At 55.5% G+C, this 22,106-nt stretch overlaps 1 protein-coding gene across 1 annotated transcript; it reads right to left on the bottom strand.

Annotated features, from left to right (window-relative positions):
* Positions 1-1,389: 1,389 nt before the first annotated feature.
* LEMD2 (LEM domain nuclear envelope protein 2) lies at positions 1,390-21,443 on the bottom strand. The gene is made up of 9 exons (XM_033099947.1): positions 20,601-21,443; positions 18,885-18,925; positions 15,411-15,486; positions 9,992-10,068; positions 9,015-9,094; positions 7,239-7,384; positions 6,132-6,233; positions 5,956-6,058; positions 1,390-2,951 (listed from the first exon to the last, which is right to left on the bottom strand). Exons 1-9 carry the CDS (start codon positions 21,304-21,306, stop codon positions 2,801-2,803), a joined length of 1,482 nt encoding a protein of 493 aa, XP_032955838.1. The 5' UTR covers positions 21,307-21,443; the 3' UTR covers positions 1,390-2,800.
* Positions 21,444-22,106: the final 663 nt, after the last annotated feature.

Consider the following 22,106-nt stretch of genomic DNA (forward strand, 5'->3'; position numbering starts at 1 on the left):
AAGGTAGCCTGGAGCTTCTGGGTGGATGTCCACCAAGACTTGTGGGTACAGCTTTTCCCTCCCTCACCCCCAGCTTCTTTATCAGAGCCCACCGAACCTAGAGGCTATTTGTCACTGGGAAAGACAGGTTTGTGGCCGCAAAAGTGCGTGGAAGTGGCTGGGTGGAGGAACGGGAATGTCTCCACAAGGGCTCCCACCCAAGGTCGCCCTAGGATCCCGCCTAGGGCAGATGCCACCACCCTGCACTGTCCCTTGTGAAATAAGAGATGCTTTAAAGGGAGCCGTGGCCCTTCAAAGCCGAGACAGGCTGCAGAGCCAGATCTGAGCCGTCTGCAGCACTGAGGACACACCTTGGGGCTTTTGTGCCCAGTGCTCTGTGTACCATAAAAGAAGGGCCGGCTGGCGGGGGCCTTTTGTTATTCCGTTTATTTTGATCTCGCTCCTGCTCTCCAAACAGCTTCACAGAAAAAGAGCCCTGCATTGGTTCCCTTCTCGGCTTAAGACAAAACACAGCAGAGGGAAAATCTTTCACTGAAAAACAGAAAAGGGAAAGACGGGCTCATTTTATTCTGGGTCCTTTGATTATCAATTTACCCACCAAATTTCTAGTTGATGGGAGGACTGAAGGATGACACTCACGTACCAGTCACACCCACACTGGGGCGGGTGTGGATGGGGACAGCAGGGTAGTGCGAGCTGCTGCAGCTGAAAGGCTGCCTTCCTCCCAGGCTGAGACAAGGTCCCTCTGGATCTTGACACCAACCCCAAACACCTGCAGCTCTCCCCCACACCTGCGGCACCCCCAAGGTAGAGGTGGAGTGCGGAGGACCCCGAAGCACGCTAGGCAAACTTCGGCCTGTGGTCAGGCCCACCCCTGCAGGTGCGGCCCCAGGCCACACTGTTCTCCCCAGTGGTGAGGGCCCAGAGGAGACACGTCTGCTGCCAGCATCACCCTCCTGCCTCCTCAGCGGACACTTAGCTGCCGAGGAGCCCCACCCTACCTCACGCTGCTCTTGCTCCTCTCCAAGGGCTGCATGAGCACGTGGGGCCTTGAGCGGAGGCATAAACAGGGCCCAAGGAAAGAGGCTTTATGGACCCCCACTCCTTGCCGCCTGCTGGGACCAGGCTGGCCTCTTGTGAGTTCACCCTCAAGGGTGAGGGGTTGTCATACCGTGTCCTAAATGTGGGCACTGAGGTTCCGCGAGGTTCTGCAGCTTGCCCAAGGACCCCGTCCCTGAGCCGCGGAGCCCAGAGGGAGGAATCCTGCTCTGCCCACTCCCGCAGCCTCTTCCGGGCGCTCTCTCCCAGAGCCAGTGCTAATAACCGCCAGGGGCCATTCCTGACATCGCTTTGGGGTAAAGGGAAAGAACCACGGATGAGAAGCACATCCATTTTTAATAAATCATTTATTTATCCAACTTTCAACCCTGATAGTGAATGAAGCCTGTGAGTTGCTTAGTCTCTGGCTGGAGCCTGATTATGAGGCTGTTCCTTTGCCATGGGGCTGGGGCCCGAGCTCAGATTCCAGCGTCAGAGGAAATGAGTATTGCTCAAATGAGGGTGACTGGAGCTTTATTACAAAAACAAAACATACCAATAAGACCAGAAAGGGGTGTTTGATGCCTTTGAGGCAGCTGCTGTGTCTCCCCGGCTTGCCCCCTCGCCTGCCTGCTGCGGATGAGCGCACATGGGGAGGAGGCTCGGATGGAGAGGCTCTGGCACTTAACTAACAAGGCCCCCTGCTGGCCTGTTTCTGGAGACTGCCCCCCGCCAGGCTGGCTAGGAAAGTCCGAGGCGGCCGCGGGCAGGCTCTCGGGTGGCCAGCAGGGGGCAGCAGTGCAGCTGTCGCGCCTCATCCCAGCACAGACACCACGTGGGTTGGAAGTTCTGGTTCAACAGCCCCAGATGGGGAGACTGTGGTCGCTGTAAACAAGGTGATCTTCCCACACTGACAGTGCAAGGCTGCCAGGTGCCTGGAGTCGGCACGCTCGGCCTGATGCGGTGCCCTGGCTGCAGGTCTGGTCTAAAACCACGTTCTGGGAGAAGCACCACAGGAAAGGTCCACCCCTGGCGGCTGCTTCGGCGGGCTCCCCGGATGGGGACTGGCGGCAGTCCCCACATTCCCCTCTGCTCTCAGGCTCTGTGACTACCCCAGGTTCCTCCCAGGAGGCCATGCCAACAGCTTACATCTGACATGAGAGCCTGAGTGCCAGGGCTGGGCATTTCTAGGTTATTCTCTAGGACTCGCTCTAATTTCTAGCACCTTCCCCTGTTCAGGATAAAAGAGGCCGGATTCAGCTGGAGGACAGGCTTTCTCCCCTCACCTTAGAGCTCCCAGGTGACACCCCCTGAAGGCACATGGACAAGCTGCTCCCAGACCCGCGGCCCCGCCCACCTCCCACAGGCACGCCACCTCCCCGCCGAGCGGTCACTGCAGTGGACAGCTCCAGCCCACCCAACCCACACTTGCTCTGCAGGGTCTCATAGCGGCTGCTTTTATCTTTTCTATTCAAGAAAAACAAACCCTTGTCCCCTTTTCTGCCAGCAAAAGAGGCCAGAGAGGATCGGACCAATGCAGAGGACAAGCTACCCACCTGGCCTCTGGCTTCTCTCCTCGCCCTTCAAGAGAGCTCACACTTCCCTACTGAGCTAATCTCTCAAGAGTCTTACAGAGACCTCTGGAACCAGAGTCAGGAGGTGGCAGTCAAGGCAAGTGTGAATTCAGCACCGGCAGGTCTGGTGGCCCTCTCGAGCCCCCGAGGGGACTGGCTGGGACAGGCTGACTGGCCCCCACTGGGGTTTATCGCTCAGAGTCGGAGAAGTAGGAGGGCTTAGTCCATCTCCACACCAGCATATCTTCTCCAGCTACGCGGTGGGACTCTGTCTGGATCCGGGATTCGTTGGAGGCCAGGAACTCCACGGCCCGGTCCCAGACCCGCTTCATGCGTCTCCTGCAAAGAGAGGGGCCAGGCTCAGCAGGCACGCTGGGGCTCGGCCGCTCTGCCCCGCACTGCCAAGGGAGGCCAGCTGGTCTGTGGAGCCCCTGTGTATAAAGGGGGACAAAGCTCCGAGATCCTACACAGAACTTATCTATGGGAGGACTAGCCATTAGGTACTAACAGACTCTTGCAAAAGGAAGCAATTTCTTGGGCCCTGGAAAAATGACTCCCCAACCATTACTGTTTCAAAAGCATTCAATTAAAGGAAGCTGAGAGGGTCCAGAGGTGTCCAGAGCAGCCCTGGGTGTCCAGGTGGGAAGGGGCTGTGCACACTGGGCCTGTTTTTGCAGCTACCTGGCCAGGCGGTTCCCAACCATCTTAATGCCTCATGTGAGCTAAGCAGAGTGGCTGCTGGGCTGCTGAGGTCCACCTCTGCAGCACTTCAGGGGATGGGGAGGAGCTAAGCATCTAACAGGGGCGGCCAAGAAGCTGGGGCCGCCCCTGGACGCAGAGCCCCTGGCCGGGCAGGGCCCCTTCAGGTTGCTGGCCTTGGGCTCAGCCCCGTAGCCAGATGCCCTCCTCTGCTGGGTCCTCAGAGCTTCCTCGCACCCCCTCAGAGCCCCGTATGCTTCTCCCCCCTCCAGACTGGATGGGAAGACTCCAGGGCCTCTGTGAGGTTGCGGAGGGTTGTTGGATGTCCACCCTTTGATGAGCCCCTGCTTTTTGTCAGCACTGCAGACCACCTCTCCATGAACCAACAAGTGGACGGGAACAGGAAGGCCCAGGCTGGGGGAGGACAAAGGCAGGAAGCTCCTGGCGCGGCCCGTGAGTCAGGAGGCAGACGGGGTGTCAAGGCTTGCTTCCCTGGGTGTAGGTCCTGCCACTGACCAAATCCCACAGCAGTTTAGCAGGCCCAGGTGGCTGGTCTGGCGAAGGCCACACAGGCCTGAGGACTGAGCCTGTCACGCTGGGCCCTGAGGGGGAGGCAGCCTGCACGGTGTGGGCCGTCCTTCTCAGACTGCCCGTTAACAGGTAATGAACAAGCGGCTGAGCAGCTGCTCTCGTCTGCTGCCTGCTTTCCTCACATCTCTTTCCATCTCTCGGGAGCAGGCGCTCGTCCACAGGGCACATCCGAGTGTGCCCATGCAGGGCCGGCAGGAGCTCCTGTCCTTGCGTCTAGAGCTAGGCGGCACGGACTGGGCAGCTCGGAGATGAAGCAGGCTGAGAATGGCAGGGCGTGAGCTTCCTGGGGGTCACTCAGACCGTGCAGGGTGACAGCTTATAGTCTCTGCTGATGCAGGGAGCTGATGCCTGGCGGCTCAGCCCCATGACAAGCTGCCACGCCACTTCCTGCTCTCGTTTAACCGAACATGTTGTACATAATTAAAGCCCGAGCAACAACGGCTGCTCTCTAACGAGTGCTCAAGTGCTAGGCGATCCATGACTTAGTGAGCTGCGAGGCCACCTCCCCAACACCCTGCTCCCCGTTTCCTTAGCACTTGTCACTACCTACTGGTGTACATTTTCCTTACGCATCTTCTCCTGTGTCTTCCTCCTTAGAACCAATGCTCCAGCAGGCAGGGAATTTGCTTCTTCCCCTCTCCACCGTCTCCCCATGCCCCAGCGTAGCATGGCATATAGTAGGTGCGTAATAAACACTTGCTGAGAGAATGAATGACAGCCTCTCTTCACCTCAGCCCTCTGCAAAGTAGTGGTATTATCTCTGTTTTATGGATGATGAAACTGGCTTAGGGAGGTCGTTACCCGTGGCCCCAGGACTCCTGGCAGGAATGAGGTGGGGTCTGAATACACCAAGTGGCCTCTCCCTAGAAGCTAGAGGGCCACGTGGCTGCCTCATGCCGGGGACAAGTACAAGCCCCACACCTCAGTCTGCTCTAAGCTTCCTGCCCGCACCTTTCCAGGGGGTGGGGTGGGCACGACAATAAGTAAGCATCTTCACAGTTAAAAGTGGCCCTTAAATGTCCAACTCTTCCAATTCCTCTTGGGTTGAGCAGAAAGGGATGACCTGAGCACGGAGCCTGGCAGGGGGAGCACAGAAATGCCACCACCCGTGGGCCTCTGAGCATGTTTCCTAACTTCCCTGTGCCTCACCTCCTCACTTGTAACGGGGTACTCACTGTTCTCACCTTCCAGGGCCATGGGGAGGGTCAAGTGAGTGAGCGTGTGTGCACCTGCAGGGCTCAGAGCAGAGCTCAGCACACAGCCAGCACTGAGCAGGGGCGAGGGCTTAGCACCATCGAGAGGACGCCTTCAGGCCAGAGACTGCAGCAGGGTCTCCTAGCAGGCCCTGCTGGCTGGCCCAGGTTCTCTCAGGGACCCACCCAGCACCTGCAGCCCATGTGGAAGGTGGCCCTGGAGTCCCGCGTGACACGTCTGCCGTGTGCCCTAGAGGCTGACTCTCCTGGCCGCTGTGAAACTCTTTCAACTACATGTATGTATGTATGTGTGTGTGGGAACTGCACCATGATATTTTAGGTAATACGTGTTTCTGACTGTGGGTCATGGTTAAAAACGTTTCAAAACCAGTCTCCTTGCCTGTGACTGATTCGAGAATAGGTAAGTGAGCAATTCTGGCCGGTGGGGACTCACACAGTGCGCCACTGGCGGTGCCGGGAAGGTTTTCTCTCGCTGTGGGAACAACAGTAAGCCCACCTCCCCCTGCTGGATGTGACGAGGCAGCATCCACAGAGGACAGGACCACAAAAATCACGGAGATGGAACCAGAGACCTGACTGTTCTGTGCCCGGCGCCCACATGACTCTGGGCTTCCACTCAGGGAAAGCCACCAGGTCCTTCCCTGCTTGAGCCCCTGGGGGAGGTACGTGGTTCTAGCACTTGCTGCTCAAAGCACCCAATCAGTACCCACAGTGCTGGTGCTGCCCCCTCTGCCCACCCGCCCACTCTGTACCGCCTGTCTGAGCGCGGGAGGAGTGGCAGGGGCGTGGACGGCCCCACCTGCGACGCGGGCCGGAGGCGGAGCGGGGGCGGGACTCACCGGCTCTGTGGGGGGATGAGGCTGTCGCGCACGTGCAGGATGCCCACGTACGGGTAGCGCTCCATGTCCTGCTCCCAGTCCACGTAGTGGTCCTGCACCACATCTGCAGGACAGAGGGCACGTTCAGGGCGAGCAGCTCCGGGGGGGCCAGCGCCCTTCCCCCAGGGGCCACACACCTATGATCTTCTTCACCATCTCGTACATGGCCTGCTCCTCCTCTTCCAGCTTGCGCCACCGGTACTTCAGGAGGATCAGGAGCCCCCACAAAAAGGCCAGGCCTGTGCAGGAAGGAAGAGCGACCATTAACCACTCACACCACGGCCGCTGCTCAGCCCTCACTGATCTCACACGGGCGAGCGGCTGGCTGGGGCTGTGGGTGAGCTGCACGTGTGTTCTGAGTTCCTACTACATGCCGGGCCCCGGGCTAGCATGCAGGGACAAGGGGCGAAGCAATGCCAAGGGAGAACAGGCTATGGAGTGGTCATCGTCCCCCCGCTGCTGTCACCACCAGGCGTCTCCAGGCGCCCAGCACTGGCTCCGCCCAGCCTCATCCTGGGGCTCTCAGCCCCGCCCCGTGACAGGACCCGTGGCTTCACACATGCATCCCCCCGTCCACGCCGGGCCCTCTGTATTCCGAGACGCTGCTGCCGATAATGATGTCTGTGCCCACAGCATGGGCGAGCGAGCCGCGCGCACGCCCACATGCCTGTGATCTGTAACTCGACTACCTCGGCAGGGCCAGCAGCGCCTGTGACTCGGCCTCTCGCCCTCACAGACACCCTGAGGTCTCTGCTCAAAGGCGGCCCTGCTGTCGGGAGACAGGCCTGTGCTGCTTTTCAGCGCACACCCTGCGTCCTTCCCGCTTTCATCAGGCATCTGTAGCCACCCAGGAGATGTTTACATTGTTCAGGGAGTGAAATTAGGCCAGGCTCCTACTGCGTCTCCCCCATCTCACCCCTCAGAGCAGCCTGCCCTGTGGGGTGCTAGAAGGGACGGCCTCCGGCCTGGGCCAGGCTCCCTCTTAGGCACACAGATAGTCAAGGACATTTTCGAGTTATCCTCATGCTCCCGCCACCAATCTCCACAGGTGAAGACGACCCAGGGCAGAGGCTGACTTATTCAGGTCCTGTTTTATTAGACACATGAACTAGACAGATGAACTCTCAAGGGCGGGGTTTCTGGAACTCATCATTCGTGCCTAGGAGTGTCATGAGCAGGGTTCCCGGGAGGCGCTGCGCGTGAGGAGTGCTGGGGGTGGGGGTGGGAAGGGGCCAAGGACTTACACCAGAAGAAGATGAGCACATGGGTGACGGCGGTGAGGAGGGCACGGCTCAGGCGGCAGCTCACGCCCATCCGGGGGCGCGCGGATTCTAAGCAGACCACCTTGTCCACGGCCGTCACCAATCCCGAAGGGTCTTCCCCTTTCAACCTGAAACAGGACACAGGGCGTAAGTGTGTGCAAAAGCTCTGAGGAAACGCAGCCTAAGCCCCACTTTAAGCAAAAGGAAGAGAAGGAAGGAGGGGCTTTGAGGCCTCTACTTGCTTACAAAATGGACTTAGTATCCTGGTTACACTCTTTCCAGAAATTTCCCATGTTGGCTACTTAGAAAGAATAAAGCTTTAAAGAGGCAGCAGGCTCGAACCCCTATTGCTAAAGTGACGTCCCCCTTGTTGGGTCTTTGACAGCCCCTCTCAGCGTGCGGAAGATTAAACTGTAAATTGGATCCCCACCTCCCAGCACAGAGAAATGGAAATGTTTACTGAATCGCTGGCTTTGCACTGCATGGTAAGAACTGAAAGACTCTGGGCGAATGTGCTTTTCCTCAGTGACAAGGAGGCACATAAGCTGTTTAAGTGTAAGATCCTGGGGTGCCGCAAGGCTTGGCACGAAAACTGCCAAGCTCTCAGAGACCAGGTCCCAGCCACAGCGCCTCCGCCCTGGCCCCAGCAAGGAGGTGTCAGGACCCGGGACACCCACCCCGTCTTGCAGCTCGGTGACAAACCCATGCCCTGGACTGCACACGAGAATGGCTGGCACCTGAAGGGTCCTGATTTCTCACCACCCACTTTGAACACTGGTCGTCTGAGCTGGGCTCAGCCACCCTCCAGGCTGCCGTCCCCAGTATGAAAAGGCGAGCATCGTTCTCCTGTCTAGCGGCTGCATATTCTCCTCCGCCTTTTCTAACACAGGAAATTCAGCCACTCAGGGAAGCTTTATTTTTTTTTTAAGCCAATGAATTTTCATTGTGCCATGCATCCAGTTATCAAGCTTTAGGCTGAGCTGCCCTAGGGGCTTCTGCTGGATGCACTGCTGATGGAATTAGTAATTTGGGGGGATTAGAGAGGAAGAGAACAAAACCCTAGAGTGTGTTTTAATACCAGGAGCTGTAACCTGAACAGAGACCCTGACAAACCCTGAGGAATGGGAGCAGGGTGACAGGCGAGTGCTTTCCCAGCAGGGAAACGCTGGCTGTCTGGCCATAGACTGGTCCCCTCCCTCTTCCGCCCCCCAGGGCTGAGCAGCCAGACGGGGCCTTTCAGGAAGGCGAAAGGGCTCACTATCTCTGCTAACTGCTCACCAGAGAGAGAAATGAGGCGGAACTGCCCAGTCAGAATAAAATCCAGTCTCTCCTTTTGCAATTTCCATATAGAATCATTTCATCTACAAATGAAAACTAGCACCCGAGGAAAGGACGTGTAGAAAAATGCTTTCTCCAGAAAACCACGCAGAGCCGGTGAATTAAAAAGGTACAGACTGAGTCACTTGAAGCAGGTCCAGCTAAGACACCAGGCTAACATCCTGACCCCCGGGTTTTGTGTCCCATCTCGAAACTGCTCCTTACACTGCATTCCTAAGGCGTCTTCCTTCCACGGCCAGCTTTAAGCCTAACCTACAACCACGCAGCTGGGAGACAGGCCCTCTACCTTCAGGCCTGAGACCCTCTGTTGCAGACACTTCTGTTGGAGCCCCGGAGTGAGGAGTCAGCTGATGGGCGTGGACAGCGGCCGCAGGGACTCACAGCTGGGCTGCCACCTCATCATGCCCCGCCCACACTCACCAGATGCCTACGTCCTTGTTACTGCTCAGTATCCAGGTCAGTGCAGCTTCAAACTTGGCAGAGGAGCTGCCGGTCACGTTCTGTGGGAGGGTCGGGAGAAGATTAGTTCTGCGTCTGGGCGGGGTGGCCAGAGCACTAGCTGCTACTGGCCTAAGGAAGCCCTCTCCTGTGTCCTCTGCACATCCCCAAAGCCCTTTTCTGCACGAAGGAAATCTGGGGCTGATGAGAGCCAAGGAAGAGGCTGTAACCGGAGGAGGTGGCGAAAGCACACACAGGAAAACAATGTGGGTTTGAGGCAGCCGAAAGAAGACAACTTTCTTAAGGAATGAAAAATTAGGCCAGAGAGGTGGCAGCTCCTCTTGGGTAAAATAAAAAAAAAAAGTGTGCACATTGTCTGGCCCGTGGCCAGTCCTAGCTGTGTGGCCCTGGGCAAGTCTCTGCCCCTCTCTGGGCCTTAGTTTCCTCATCTCTGACATGAAAACTGGACTGCGTGACTAAGATTTCTGCCAGCTCCAAATATCCAAAATTCTATCATCCTGAAGACTTGAAGAAAATCAAATAGACTCTGAACAATCCACACAGTACTCCTAAGGGGAGAGAATGGACAGGTGAAATACAGTCCTTAAATCTGCTGAGAAGGGGAGAAAAGTAAACCAAAGGAGGAGGTGACAGAACCATTTTCGAAGGGGTGGCCTGCGGCGGCCTGCACCCCTGGTCAGCAGTGAGGTGCCCGCTCCATGCATGAGCAGGCCCGCTCTGGCTCCCAGCTCACCTTGGGCCCAGTCACCCCCACTGCTGCCTTAAGGTACCCTAGCACTCGACTAAGTTAAAAAAAAAAAAAATAGGGGAAAGCCAAAAAGCCAAAAACCTAAACACAAAATGAAAAGGGAAACAGAAAAAACAAATGCAGGGTTTGAAAGATCAATACAAAAGCACCAGGCCTTCCCGAGGATGTGTGAGCACCCCAGCCTACTCACGGCTAAATATTCCTGGGCTTCCGTTACAGGAATGCATTTGCTTTTGAGCTTCTCTGGATTTCCACATTCAAAATTACCTAGGAGGGAAAAAACACACATTCAAACACAAACAAGAGGTGGAAAAAAATTACTCTGAAACACTAAAAAAATGCAGCCAGAATCAAGCCATCAGCTCTGCTAGGGAGCATGTGGCCTGGCCCTCAGGCTTCTGTGGGACATCTTCACTCTGCAGCAAGATCAAAAGCCACTTAGCTTGGATCGATTCCAGATCATTAAAACCTGACCTGCAAAGCAGTGCAGCGATTTGCATTAAATGACTAAAAAGCTGCCCAATACCAAGGTCTGTTTGCAATTGATCCCTAAAAGGATCAGACAGATAGCTTTGGAAGGTACTGGAACGGCACTATAAATAAACACAGCCTGAGAAAGAGAAAGACAGGGAGGCCATAGGTGCTGCAGGGATTCTGACGCACGATACAGGCAGACCTGGAACGCCAGGCCCACTGTTTTGAGGGGTCCTGGGAGGAATGTCCAAAATGTCCCAAGGAGGAAGGGGGCCTGTGGGGACAGAGTGCCAGAGAGCAGTTTCCAGACTCTCGGCCGCACATAGAAAGGTGCTGGCTCGGTTATCAGATGGCCATCAGCTGTTGCTAGTTAGCCATTAGCCACTAATACAACTGCCGGGGCTACGTGAAGCGGTTGGTTGGTTGGCAGAGAAGCGGATTGCGGGTTGAGCATCGTGTGGCTCCTGCTCCCTGTGTCTCCAACCCAGCCGCCAGCGAGACTATAGTGGTATGACTCCCCTGTCTATGGCTCCGTGGGTGTTCCTTTTTGGCCTCACCATGTCCTGCGTTCTTATGCGGGGAGCAGGAGCTAAGTCCCCGCATTACACATGGCGCAGCGAGCAAGGTATGGTGCCGGCCAGAATCCCCAAAAGGCTAACGGCACAGTTTATATGTATGAAAGCTGTTTCGGGAAGCCCGTGTAGAGCGGCGCCGGGAGCAGGAAACGCGATCTGCCTGGGAGAAACGTGACCCCTCAATGAATGGTGGTCCTCTCAAGCTCCTGGACGGCACGCCGCCCTGTTGGCCATAGCAGTCTGCTGCTGCCGTGGGCTCCTACAGCTGTGGACAACTTACACCGGGGCCACCACCCACTCGGACACCGGGCGCGGCGAGCAGGATTCCGGCCAGGTAGGAATGGTGTCTGACTCTAGGCAGGAGGACATGTGGCCCCCACACAGTGTGTGGTGCCCGGTGGCCACTGTTCTCAGGAGTTGGACCCCCAAGGAGGGGTGGGAGGACATGGATAGTTCTCTAACCAGCATAGAAAGAGCCGTGCAGCTGCCAGAGAGCTGGACCCCCGTGGAGGGGTGGGAAGACGTGGACAATTCCTCAACCAGCACAGGCCGGAGAAAGCGAAGGTCGTTGCGACTGTGGGGGCTGGGAGGTGCTTGCTGAGGCGGCCCAGCTGCAGGACTTGTAGTTCCAGGAGGAAACGCTTGCTGAGTCCTCAGTGGAGGCTGCAGGTGAGGTCAAGGTCACCCCTCACCCCCAGGTTGGGAGGACTTGGAGCCCTCGCCCTGCGGGGAGGGCACACACTGTGAGGCCAACTGTCGTGCAGGGTGGCCTGGGGAGGGTCTCAGCTCCCGCTTCCCACATAAGAACGCAGGACATGGTGAGGCCAAAAAGGAACACCCACAGAGCCATAGGTAGGGGAGTCATACCACTACAGTCTCACTGGAGGCTGGATTCACACGACATGCGACCTGCTGTCCGCTTTTCTGCCAACCGACCGACTCTCCTCGACTCGACTCACCAACCAGTGCAGCCGCGGCAGTTATATCAGTGGCCAGCTGGCTAACCGGCTACAGCTGACAGCCATCTACTACCCGAGCCAGCACCATTCCACGTGAGGCCGAAAGCCTGGAAACTGCGCTCTGGGGCTTTGTCCCCACACTAACGCACAGCCCTGGCGAATGACTGTGGACTATGGGGAATTGCCTTCCATCCCTGATTTAATGGACCGCTTGACTGCTTGGGAACGTACCACCATGCAGTGAAACCGGCGGATGTTTGCTTCCTGTGTCTTGCCCGGCTGCCAGCGAGACTGTAGTGCAGGAAGACCCCTTGTTTGGGTGCAGGCAGATGTTTGCTTCCTGTGTCTCGCCTGGCCGCCATCGAGACTACATGGGCCCCTTGGTTGTGAGCCACTGTTGTTCCAGTGTAGTGCCCTGGGGAACCCTGGCTGTGCCCAGGAGGTCTGACTGTGCCCAGAAGGACTGGTGGTGCCCTGGGGAACCCTGCCTGTGCCCAGAAAGTGGGTGGACATCGAGGGACACCCCCTAGGACGTTACTTGAACTGGACTGAAACTTGTGAGCTGAGTTCCTGACAGGGGGCCTCTTGCAGAAGACGCTTGTCGTGTAGATTGTGAGGCGAAACCCTGTAGGGGTGGAGTGTAGGGACAGAGAGCAGTTTCCAGGCTCTTGGCCTCACGTGAAAAGGTGTTGGCTTGGTTATTAGATGGCCATCAGCTGTTGCCGGTTAGCCATTAGCCACTAATATAATTGCCGTGGCTACGCTAGGGGGTTGGTTGGTTGGCAGAGAAACGGATTGCAGCTAGCAGGTTGGTTGGCAGAGAAGTGGACGGCAAGTTGCGCATTGTGTGGCTCCTGCTTCCTGTGTCTCCAACCCAGCTGCCAGCGAGACTATAGTGGTATGACTCTATGGCTCCGTGGGTGTTCCTTTTTGGCCTCACCATGTCCTGCATTCTGGTACAGAAAGCGGGACCAGAGTCCCTGCATGACAGGGCATCTGCATCTGGACAGCGAGCAGGGCCTCAGCAGTGCTCCAAAGCTCCCTTCTGAGCACTCTGGGGGGCCAGCTCCCACCTAGGATGGAGCTGGGAGCCTCCCCTAGTCCTGCCAGCCTGTGGGTTCAGACCAAAGGCCACCTCCTCTGAAAGGCCCCAGCCTGTAGGTGCCTCTGGTTTAGCCAGATTGCTCTGAACTTGGGGGCCTGCCACAGCCCTTGGCTTTTGATCACCTGCCATGGTTCACTCACCATGAGCCGCTGCACTGCCAGACCCCTTGAGAACAGGGCCTCTGCAGGGCTGGGCACGTAGAGCTCCTTTACCCTCACACGTGGTCTGACTGCCCTTGACTTGGCAGTCTGGGGCTTTGGGTGGCCAGTCTGTGTGTGTCTGCTTGATGGGGAGGGAGTGGCTGAAGGTAATATTAAAAATCTTGAGAGTGAACTGGAGCCCGTCCCTCCGACTTCAAAGTTGACCTTGACCGTCTGGGTCCTATGACACCAGGTTGGCTTCTCCCATCCTCTTGCTCCCACCCAGACCTCCCTGTCCTGCGTAGGCCTGCCTGGACCATCACCATGGCCTCTTGACTGGTTTCCTCCTCTCCTCTTTCTCATCCACATGTTATTGGTCAAGGAAGCTTTAAAATAATTCTACTTAAATGACACTACCCCACGTAAGCTGCTGCCACATTTGCCTTCCTGCCACCTGGCTCTCAGCACGCCTCTCCCCTGCTCAGAAGCCTCCCTGGCCCTCACTGCCTGCAGGACCAAGCCCTAGTGCCCTGGCATCCATGGCTATCCACGGTGGGGCCCAACCGACCTTTCCAAACTCCATTTCCTGTTTCTCCTTCCCCCATGAAGCCAATTGCTTCCACCCCAGACGCTGTAATTTCCTGCCTCTTTGGCTCCACCTTTCCCTTCACATATATATAACCAATTGTACCTGGACTTCGCAGCCTGGCACAGACGCCACCTCCCCTGTGACACTTTCCCGATACTCTAGCTGAAAAGCATCATACCTCTTGGAACTTCCAGCCTCTCGGTTCTCGTCCAACGACATCTTGTATCACCCAGTGGTCAGGGAGGTAGGCGGCCTGGCTCTTCTACTAGACCACAGGCAGCCTTTGGGCAGGAGCCGGGCTGAGGCATCTTGTAGCCAGCACAATGCCCTGCTCACAGCTGTCTCCACCAGGGGGCAGGGGGAAGGCAGTATGGCTGAGCAGAGCACCCACACTCCATGGTAACGTCTCAGTGACATGCATACCCCATTATTGCCCCTGCTACGCTTGTTGGAGGACAGCAAGAATCAGGCCTCTTGATGGCATAAACCAGGACCACATAAGGAGGGCAGGATGGAGGAGAAATGTCTACTAGGATCCACCGTTTACAATGCAGACTTTGATTTAGAGGTTTGTGAGAGACCTGACAGTCTGCATTTTCAATAAGCTCCCAGGTGACGCTGCAGGACCACAATTAAGTCACAAAGGTTTAGAACACCCTTAGGCCTGCATTTATATCCCAAGCACCTGGGCCAAAGAGAAATGCCCATGACGACCGTGATGCTGTGAGCCCCACCTCCTGCCTTTCCTCTGCGGAGTTCTAGATGCCTCCCTGACCACCTCGTCTCCCACAGTCAGCGGGGAGGGCGGGAGGAGGTGGCGGAGGCCCACAAGGCTGTTTCTGAGCACTGAGGACCCATCAGGGGTCCTAACCTTAGACAAGGTTGGCCCGTAGGTAAGAGGTGCCACATGCATGAGGGAAACAGCCCATGAGACAGCTCCACCGGGTTCTTGTGCCAAGTGTATTTCACACAGGGCATATGCCCTTGGCATGCGCCTGTGTCCTCAGCCAGTGATTCCGGGAGCCTCCTGGCTGCCAGGTGTGAGAGAGGCCCCAATAATGCAAGTGCCCTCTGGCCTCAAGGAACGTGTTTACCAAATAAAACAATAGGGGAGCCTTCTGGATGGATGCGTTTTCAGGGGTCTTTCCAGGGGTTGCTGAGAATGCCTTCCTCCAGAGCACAACACTTGACTTTCATTTTGTAAAAGAAAAAGAAGGACAGCTCCAGGATCACTGAGTAACAGGGAGACGGAACTCCTGAGACTATCAGGGCCTCGCCCAAGGTCCTGCAGCCCAACGGGGCCATCGGGGCCAGATGTGACACCAGGCCCTAGAGGGCTGGATGGGCCTGGAGGTACTCAGCCCACCCTGCAGACCCCTGCCACCCGCACAGGCCTCCACCTGGTGTAGGGAGGTCCCCCAGGTCGGAGCACCCGGACTGAGACGTGGGGCCTCGCACCCTCCAGGGCAACAGGGACCCCCAAAGCACTCGGTGGGGGCATCTGGAGAAGGGAGCACACCTGCCGAGAGGCCTGGACACCTGCTAGGACCCCTTAAACAGGATGTGAGAACCAAATGTGTTTTGCCCAAATGCAAGGCTTTAAAAAAATGTGTCAGAGTGGGGAAGAGAAAGGGAGACGTGTTCTGAATGTGTCTTCTGAGCGACAACCAGAGCGTCTCGGCCCCCTCGGCCAGCCTCCGCCTCTCTGGCTGGGGCAGCGGCCCACACCTGCCCACCGGGTCCCTCAGGCCTCGGGGACCGACTCACCCGCTTGGATGGCCAGGAAGTTGTATAGTTCATGCAGCATCTCCAGCAAAGCCGCCTTCTGCTTGGCCTGACAGAACTGAAAGGGCACAGGACAAGTGGTCAGCAAAGACGGGGCGCAGAGGGGAGTCTGTCTGTTTCTACTTCGTCAGCCACACTATTAAGTACTAAGCAGCAAGGAACACCTTGTACTTTTAAAAAATAAAAACAAATTCTGCAAAATGGTGGGCCCAAGGACAGGGTCGGTAAATATGGGGCTAACTGACTGGAAAGGAACTCGGGGAAAGCCGAAGCAGAGCTGGAAGCAGACACAGCAACTAAGGGTCTGCTGCCCTGGAGGCTCCCAGGTCTCGGCCCCCTGGTTCCGTGGGAATCAAGGCCATTACGTGGCGGGGAGCAAAGGCCACGTGGGGAAATGCACTAAGTAGTTCGCTTCCTCAGAGGGAAAGCAAACGCTGCTCTGCTGCATCTTACCCCCACCCTGCGCTATTCCCGCATGTGTTTTGGAATCAATTGTCTATCATCTGCCTGTGGATTGCCTGCTTTGTGGATTATCTGCTGCAAATGTTTTAACTGGATTCCCCTAGAAAAGTAACATTTCTAGAAATCGTGAAACTGTAGGAGGGAAAGCCATCTGTATGAGAAAACAGGGCTAGGAATAGATGCGTACCTGGACCCCCAGCACCTGTAACAGAACTCCCGCTGTCCTGCTAGACTCAGGGTCTAGAACATTCAACGGTTGCTCTTCCCCAAGGGTAGACGAAGTGCCAGGTACTATGCTGAGTGGTTTATAGGTGTGTACTGAATCCTCACAATCCTTACTGTACCCCAGTTTCTCAGGTGGGGAGCCCGAGGTTTAGAGGCCGTGGGTACGCCACCAAGATCCCAGGGCCCGTAAGTGGAGTCAGGCCAGTCAACTCCAAGCCCACCCCCTCCCCCGCCGGGCACACACACTTCGGGCCTCCTTTGGGGTGTCACTGGACGAAGCCCGGGACCGGAAGCCAAGAGCCTGGGTTTTCAGTGCCTCTGAGACGGGCTCTGCAACTACAGAAGGAACCAAAGTCGTTTTCCTCCTCAGGGCTCCTCTGCTGTCCTCATCTGAAAAGTGAACACTTGGTTTCTAACACTCGGAGGCCAAGATCTGTCCCCTCAAGTTGACTGAAGACCCCAAAGCCTTCACAAGATACAAAACGCTGTAACTAAGATTTATCCACACGACCATAAATGTGCAGAAACAACTCACGTGTCTACCAGTCGAGTTAGGTACCCCAACTACTTTCAAAGAATGTTTAATGGTATGGGACATCTTGACAGTGTTAAACATAATTGAATATACATTGAGATCCCGGTTCTATAAAATACATACACAGAGATAAGACGGGAACGAAATGTCCCCAACACGTTAATGGTGATTATCTCTAGGTGGCAGAATCATGGGTGATTTTTCTTTGCCACATTTTCCAAGTTTTCTACACTAAACATCTATTACTGTCACAACCAGAAAAAAGGCAGTAACAATTAACACTGTTCCAAACTCCCCAACATTCAGGCAGAGCAGGGCTGATACAACCTAAAGGAAACAGGACAGAAGGTACCAGACAACAGGGCAGCCTGATTAAGACAACACTCCTACTCCCAGCCTGTCCCCACGTTTCAGGGGCACAGAGGCAGGAGGAATAACACAAAAGGTCAGAGACAGTTTAGAAGGGAAAAAGCTTCAAATGCCCAGCAGGGATGAGGGTGAGCTGGAGCCACCCAAAGAATACCACTTTCAGCAAGAACCTCAGCACAGCCCGACGTGCCCCCCCATCCTGCCTGGTCCACCTTCTATGAAGGCCAACGGCGCCCCATGAAGTCGCAGCTTCTCGGAGCCTGTGATGGCCCAGTGGGTACCCTGCCTTTCCATGCTCTGATGTTACAATACCCAGTCTGCTCACTGAGCAGCTTTACAAGGACCTGGCCTGTGCCTGTCTGGGCTCACTCAAGTGGGACATAAGCACGTCCAGCTCAGAGGAGGGCCAGGGAACAAAGCTGTCATTCAATCGTGGGCCTGCTACATTGAGATGTGAAGGGCAAAGAAACAGAAACCAGGGAGCCTTTTTCTAATTAAAAGACCAAAAAAGTAGCATCACCAGAAAAGCCTTACAGAAAGTTATTTTTTTTCCTCTTTTTGTTTTCAGTCTTCAAAATTCTAGTTTCCCATCTGGCTGCTGCCTGCGTTTCTGGGCCACTTCCTTTAAACATCAATTGCGGTTTTGATGATGGAAGGCAGATGAAACTTATTATGAAACTACTTTTACAGAACAATTAGAAAGCAAAGATACTTGGTGGATGAGTTCAATAAATGAATGTAATAAAACACCCCCAAATACTGTGTTTCCCTGAAAATAAGACCTATCCCGAAAATAAGCCCCAGTTAAGATCTCGGCTAGATGGACATATTTAGTACATTATAACGACATTCCAGAAGATGACATGACTGTATCTGAATAAATGTTGATTATCGCACATGAGAGAATAAGACATCCCCTGAAAACAAGCCCTAACGGAGCAAAAATGGATGTAAGACCCTGTCTTATCTTTGGGGAAACAGGGTACAACACTGCCGAAGTCCAAGGGAAATAAAACCGGTACCTGTACCAGGAGGCCCCTTGCTTAATGTGGGTAACAGAGTCAACGCAGGGGCCTGGAGGTGACCAGGTGTCATTTCCTTCCCAGCCGACGGGCTGCTCGATGGATACTGAGAGCCCAGGAGGCCGGGCACTGCACACTTAGTAACCAGACTACTAAGTCATGCCCTCGGGCGGCACAAGCTCCTCCTGGTAGGATTTAGGACCCGAAAATCGACTGCCTCATGTTTTCTCCAGACTGCCAGCATCCCAGCTCCTCACCAATGCTCTTCTCACGACTCAGAAGTGCATGGCGCTGCTCACCTTCGCACATATTTGTAGGGAACATTAAAGCTTCATAAAACAAATTTATAGACTAAGTGGGCTAATTCCACTTCAGATGTGTTTAACACCCCCCACACCCCCATGACTTTCAAGTAACAACAGCATTTTCAGAGCCACAGATGTACTACTGGAGAGGAGAATGTAGAACATGGTCTCCTGTCGCTTAAAAACTGCCAGCCCTTCCTCCCAAAGCAGGGAGCTTGAGGTCCTTCAACCGCAACTTACTGCCTTCCCCTAGAGCGACTTGGGCAGCAGGTCAAAGTCCCCGACGTTACGACTGACGGAAGAGCTTCCTTAACAAGCCCAGGGTTAGATCTGGGGAGTGCAATTCTCTGTTCCAAGTGCTCCTTCACTGCCACAATTGTGTCTGGCCCAAACATAACAGAAGGCAATGCGATTCTGGTACATTACAGGAAGCACTCCTGAACATGATCCGAGTATGATCTTTTTCTGGAGGAAGTTTACCTCCTGACAGAGGCTAACTTCCTTGGGAGGAGTAAAAGCTAGAGAAACGCAAACTCACCTCATCTGTTTTTTTCTCACAGTCCACTGGCAATAATTTCACTGAGACCAAGAAAAGAAACAGAAGAAATTAAAAGTGTGGGTTGAGGAAGAGTACAAAAAGGGACCACGCTCAAAATTCAGGGGAAGTAAAACATTACCAATGTAAGGGTGGGATTAGAAAGGTATCATCTAAATGAGGCACTTTTTAAAATGCAGACAGTAAAATGTAAGGGTTTCCCAGGCCTGGATTAGGAATCGGGGCAGCTGGGTCCCAATCCTAGCTGAAAGTGATTAGCCATGGGACTTGGCCACTCAACCACTCTGAACCTCTATTCCTCGTAAAGCAGGATCAATAAAGCCTTCCCTGCTTAACTCAGGGAGTTCGACTCCAAACAAGACAACACACACGAGTTTCATAAATTACAAACAATGATGCTAAACAGGGATTAATACCACCATGGGAGGGGAACGCCAGGTAAATGCCGGTGTATCTCCCAGAGCGGTTCTTTGAGCACCTCAGCGGTCAGTATGACAGTCACTGTTTGACATCACCAGAGGGGTACAGTACTAGTACAGTACCACGCACTCCCGGGTTTGCTGAATTTCTCTAACGGGTGGATAAACTGCTCTCATAGTCAAGAAATTAACTGGGTACGTGCACGAGTCTGGGATCCCCGTGCCCACAGACTTGTTTATTACACCCAAACATCCATCTGCTGGAACAGCTAAGACGTAACTTAGCTTTTTCCTGCATTTGGGCTGTTCCTGCTAGGCGTGGAAAGATGCGGCCTTGGCTCAAGTCTGAGAATAGTATTAATCACATGCATGCTTTGCAAAGAATATGAAAAGTTGGTGAACTAGTATCAGTTTATACTTAAATATATAAAGACAAGATCTCTCTGTTGTTTTCTTACCCGAGAGGCAAATGTGCCTTTTAGGAAACACACAAATCTTCAACTATTCAGGAAACACACTGTATCCTGCAAGCCACTTATTGGCATGTCTAATCATGTCACCAAGTGTGGACAGAAGCACGGCTGGGAGTATCCTTGAATTACAGAAGATTTGCTAACACACTCCATGATGGGTGCTGCAAGCAATGATAAATGCTTGCCTTTATATCATTTATATCAATTTAAACCCTTTAAAAGGTTCTTCCACACCTGTCTCATAGGCACAGCTAGTAAAATCTCCCTTTGACAAATGAGGGCCCTGTGGTCCAAAGTGGATGGAGCAAATGGCCTCTTTGGTGCTGCAAAGCTGGGACTCCAACCAGATCCCATCTGTGTGCACTGAAACCTGGGGTGCCTTCAGATGGGCACTAATGTGTGCTTGAGCAAGAGATCAAAAAGGGAAGAACTAAAAGGGAGTGGGGGTGGGCTTGTCTGTCAGAGGGGGGTGTGGCTGTTTTAGAGAGGGAAGACCAGAGTTTGGGGTAAAAGTAACTACAAATGAGGATTGCTTCCAGCACATTGAAGGGGAGATTAGTAGGGAGGGGGCTCGGGCAGAAAATGAGAACAGGAGAAAGTGAAGACGGAAATTATTGCTGATGCAGGAATCCCGGCCCTCTCTCCCACAGCTGGAGGAAGGAAAGTCAAGTCTGGAGATAAGAAGACAGCCAGAGGCACCTGACCCAGGCGGGGGAATGGGCAGCCTGGCGTTGAGAGGAACAGGAGGTCGTTCTGGTGGACACGCGCGCGCCCAGGGCCCTCCCCTGCGCCGGCCCGGGACGTACTGTTGTCCTCCGCCTCCTGTGGCTCCGAGGATTTGCCTATTTTCACCCAGAGGATGATCAGGAAGACGAGCAGCAACACCAGGCTAGCCCAGAGCAGGAACCGGGACAGGCAGCGCTCCAGCCGCCGCCCCACCTCGGGCCGGGCCCGTGCCGTGCCCGCTGGGCCCGCTCGCGTCCCCCGCAGGCCAGGCCGCGGTTCGGGGTCATGGAGGGAGGAGGGCAGCCGCGTCGGAGACGCGGTCCACAAGCGACGGGCCCCGAGACCCGGCGTGGCCCTGGGGAGTGGCCGAGCGTCCTCGTCCTCCTCCGAGCTGCCCCGGACCGAGACTCGGCGCCTGAGCGGCGCAGGGCGGGCGGGGTAGGCGAGGCCGCGGCTCCCGGACCAGGAAGCCGCGGGGGCCCCGAGATCGCCGAAGGCCCCAGAGGTCGCGAAGGTCGAGCTCGAGGCCAGCGGGGACAGCCAGGGCTCCGATCGCAGAGAGGCCGCGGCGGGCCGGGCGCGCAGCGGGGCCTCCTCGCGCAGCCGGGCCTCCTCCCGCAACCGCTCCTCGCCCCGTGGCCGAGCCTCCTCCCGCTGCCGGACTTCTCCCCGCAGGCGGCGCAGCTTGTTGCGGTACACGTCCCGGGTGGTATCGGTGATGGGTCCTGGCTGGAAGCCCAGGGCCTGCAGCTCCCGCCGCAGCTCCAGGTCCGACAGGCCGGCCATGGCCAGGACGCCGCCCCCAGCCCACCCCGGCGCGAACTGTACCCGGAACTGCTCCCGCCCGCGGCCGCGGCGGAGCGGGCGGGGCCCTACGCCATGATGGGAAGGTCATTCACGACCGCCATGTTGAGATGGTCGGAGACAGGCGGTCGCCCCGCCATGATGAGGAGGTCAGACTCAGCCATTACGGCCGCCATATTGGGGAGGTTTGAGGGGGAGTTATTTGTTCGTTTTCTTCCTTTTTTCCTTCCTTTCCTAGCTCAGTTCCTTTGCCTCGCCTGTAAGACCAAGCGGTGTTTATTTCAGAATCTTCTGCTCCTTGCGCAGTCCCTCGCACGTGGTAGACACTCAACAAAATCCTGTTGATTTAATGCATGGATTGCTTAAGGGTGAAAGGCAAGCCACGACCAGAGTAGGGAGACGGAAACTGCCTCTCTCGGTGCTTGAGGACCCGTGTTGATCCCTTCTGCGCTCAGGGAAGGGCTTTGTTTGGGTGGTGGAGTAGACCTCAGGCATGCTCTGTGGCTCGCAGGCCTGTTTTTCTGGGGGCACCAAGGGCCTGCAGGCCTTGCCCCCGCTAGAAGCAGGCCTGCAGGGATCTCCTGCTGGAGGGGCAGCGCATCGCGTCCACAGAGAGGGCGGAACAGCCAGACGCCTTTGGGCTCGAGTGCGCAGTTCAGGCTTCTGGGAGGAGGATGGTGGGATTTTCATAAGGAGAGATGGGTAGGGGGTGGATTTAGGTTGGCGGTTCTCGAATCCCAACTCCACCACTATTAGATGTGTGATCATATCCAATTAACATT

Source organism: Rhinolophus ferrumequinum, chromosome 3 (assembly GCF_004115265.2).
Source record: "Rhinolophus ferrumequinum isolate MPI-CBG mRhiFer1 chromosome 3, mRhiFer1_v1.p, whole genome shotgun sequence".
Classification (NCBI taxonomy): Eukaryota; Metazoa; Chordata; class Mammalia; order Chiroptera; family Rhinolophidae; genus Rhinolophus; species Rhinolophus ferrumequinum.

Excerpts from the sequence above, each read along its gene's own strand:
- LEMD2 (XM_033099947.1), bottom strand. The coding sequence starts at position 21,306 with ATGGCCGGCCTGTCGGACCTGGAGCTGCGGCGGGAGCTGCAGGCCCTG. Across the intron at positions 18,926-20,600 it reads ACAGGAGGCGGAGGACAACA|TGAAATTATTGCCAGTGGAC; the intron begins GTACGTCCCGGG and ends TCTTGGTCTCAG. Across the intron at positions 7,385-9,014 it reads AACAAGGACGTAGGCATCTG|GTTGAAAGGGGAAGACCCTT; the intron begins GTGAGTGTGGGC and ends GTCCTGTTTCAG.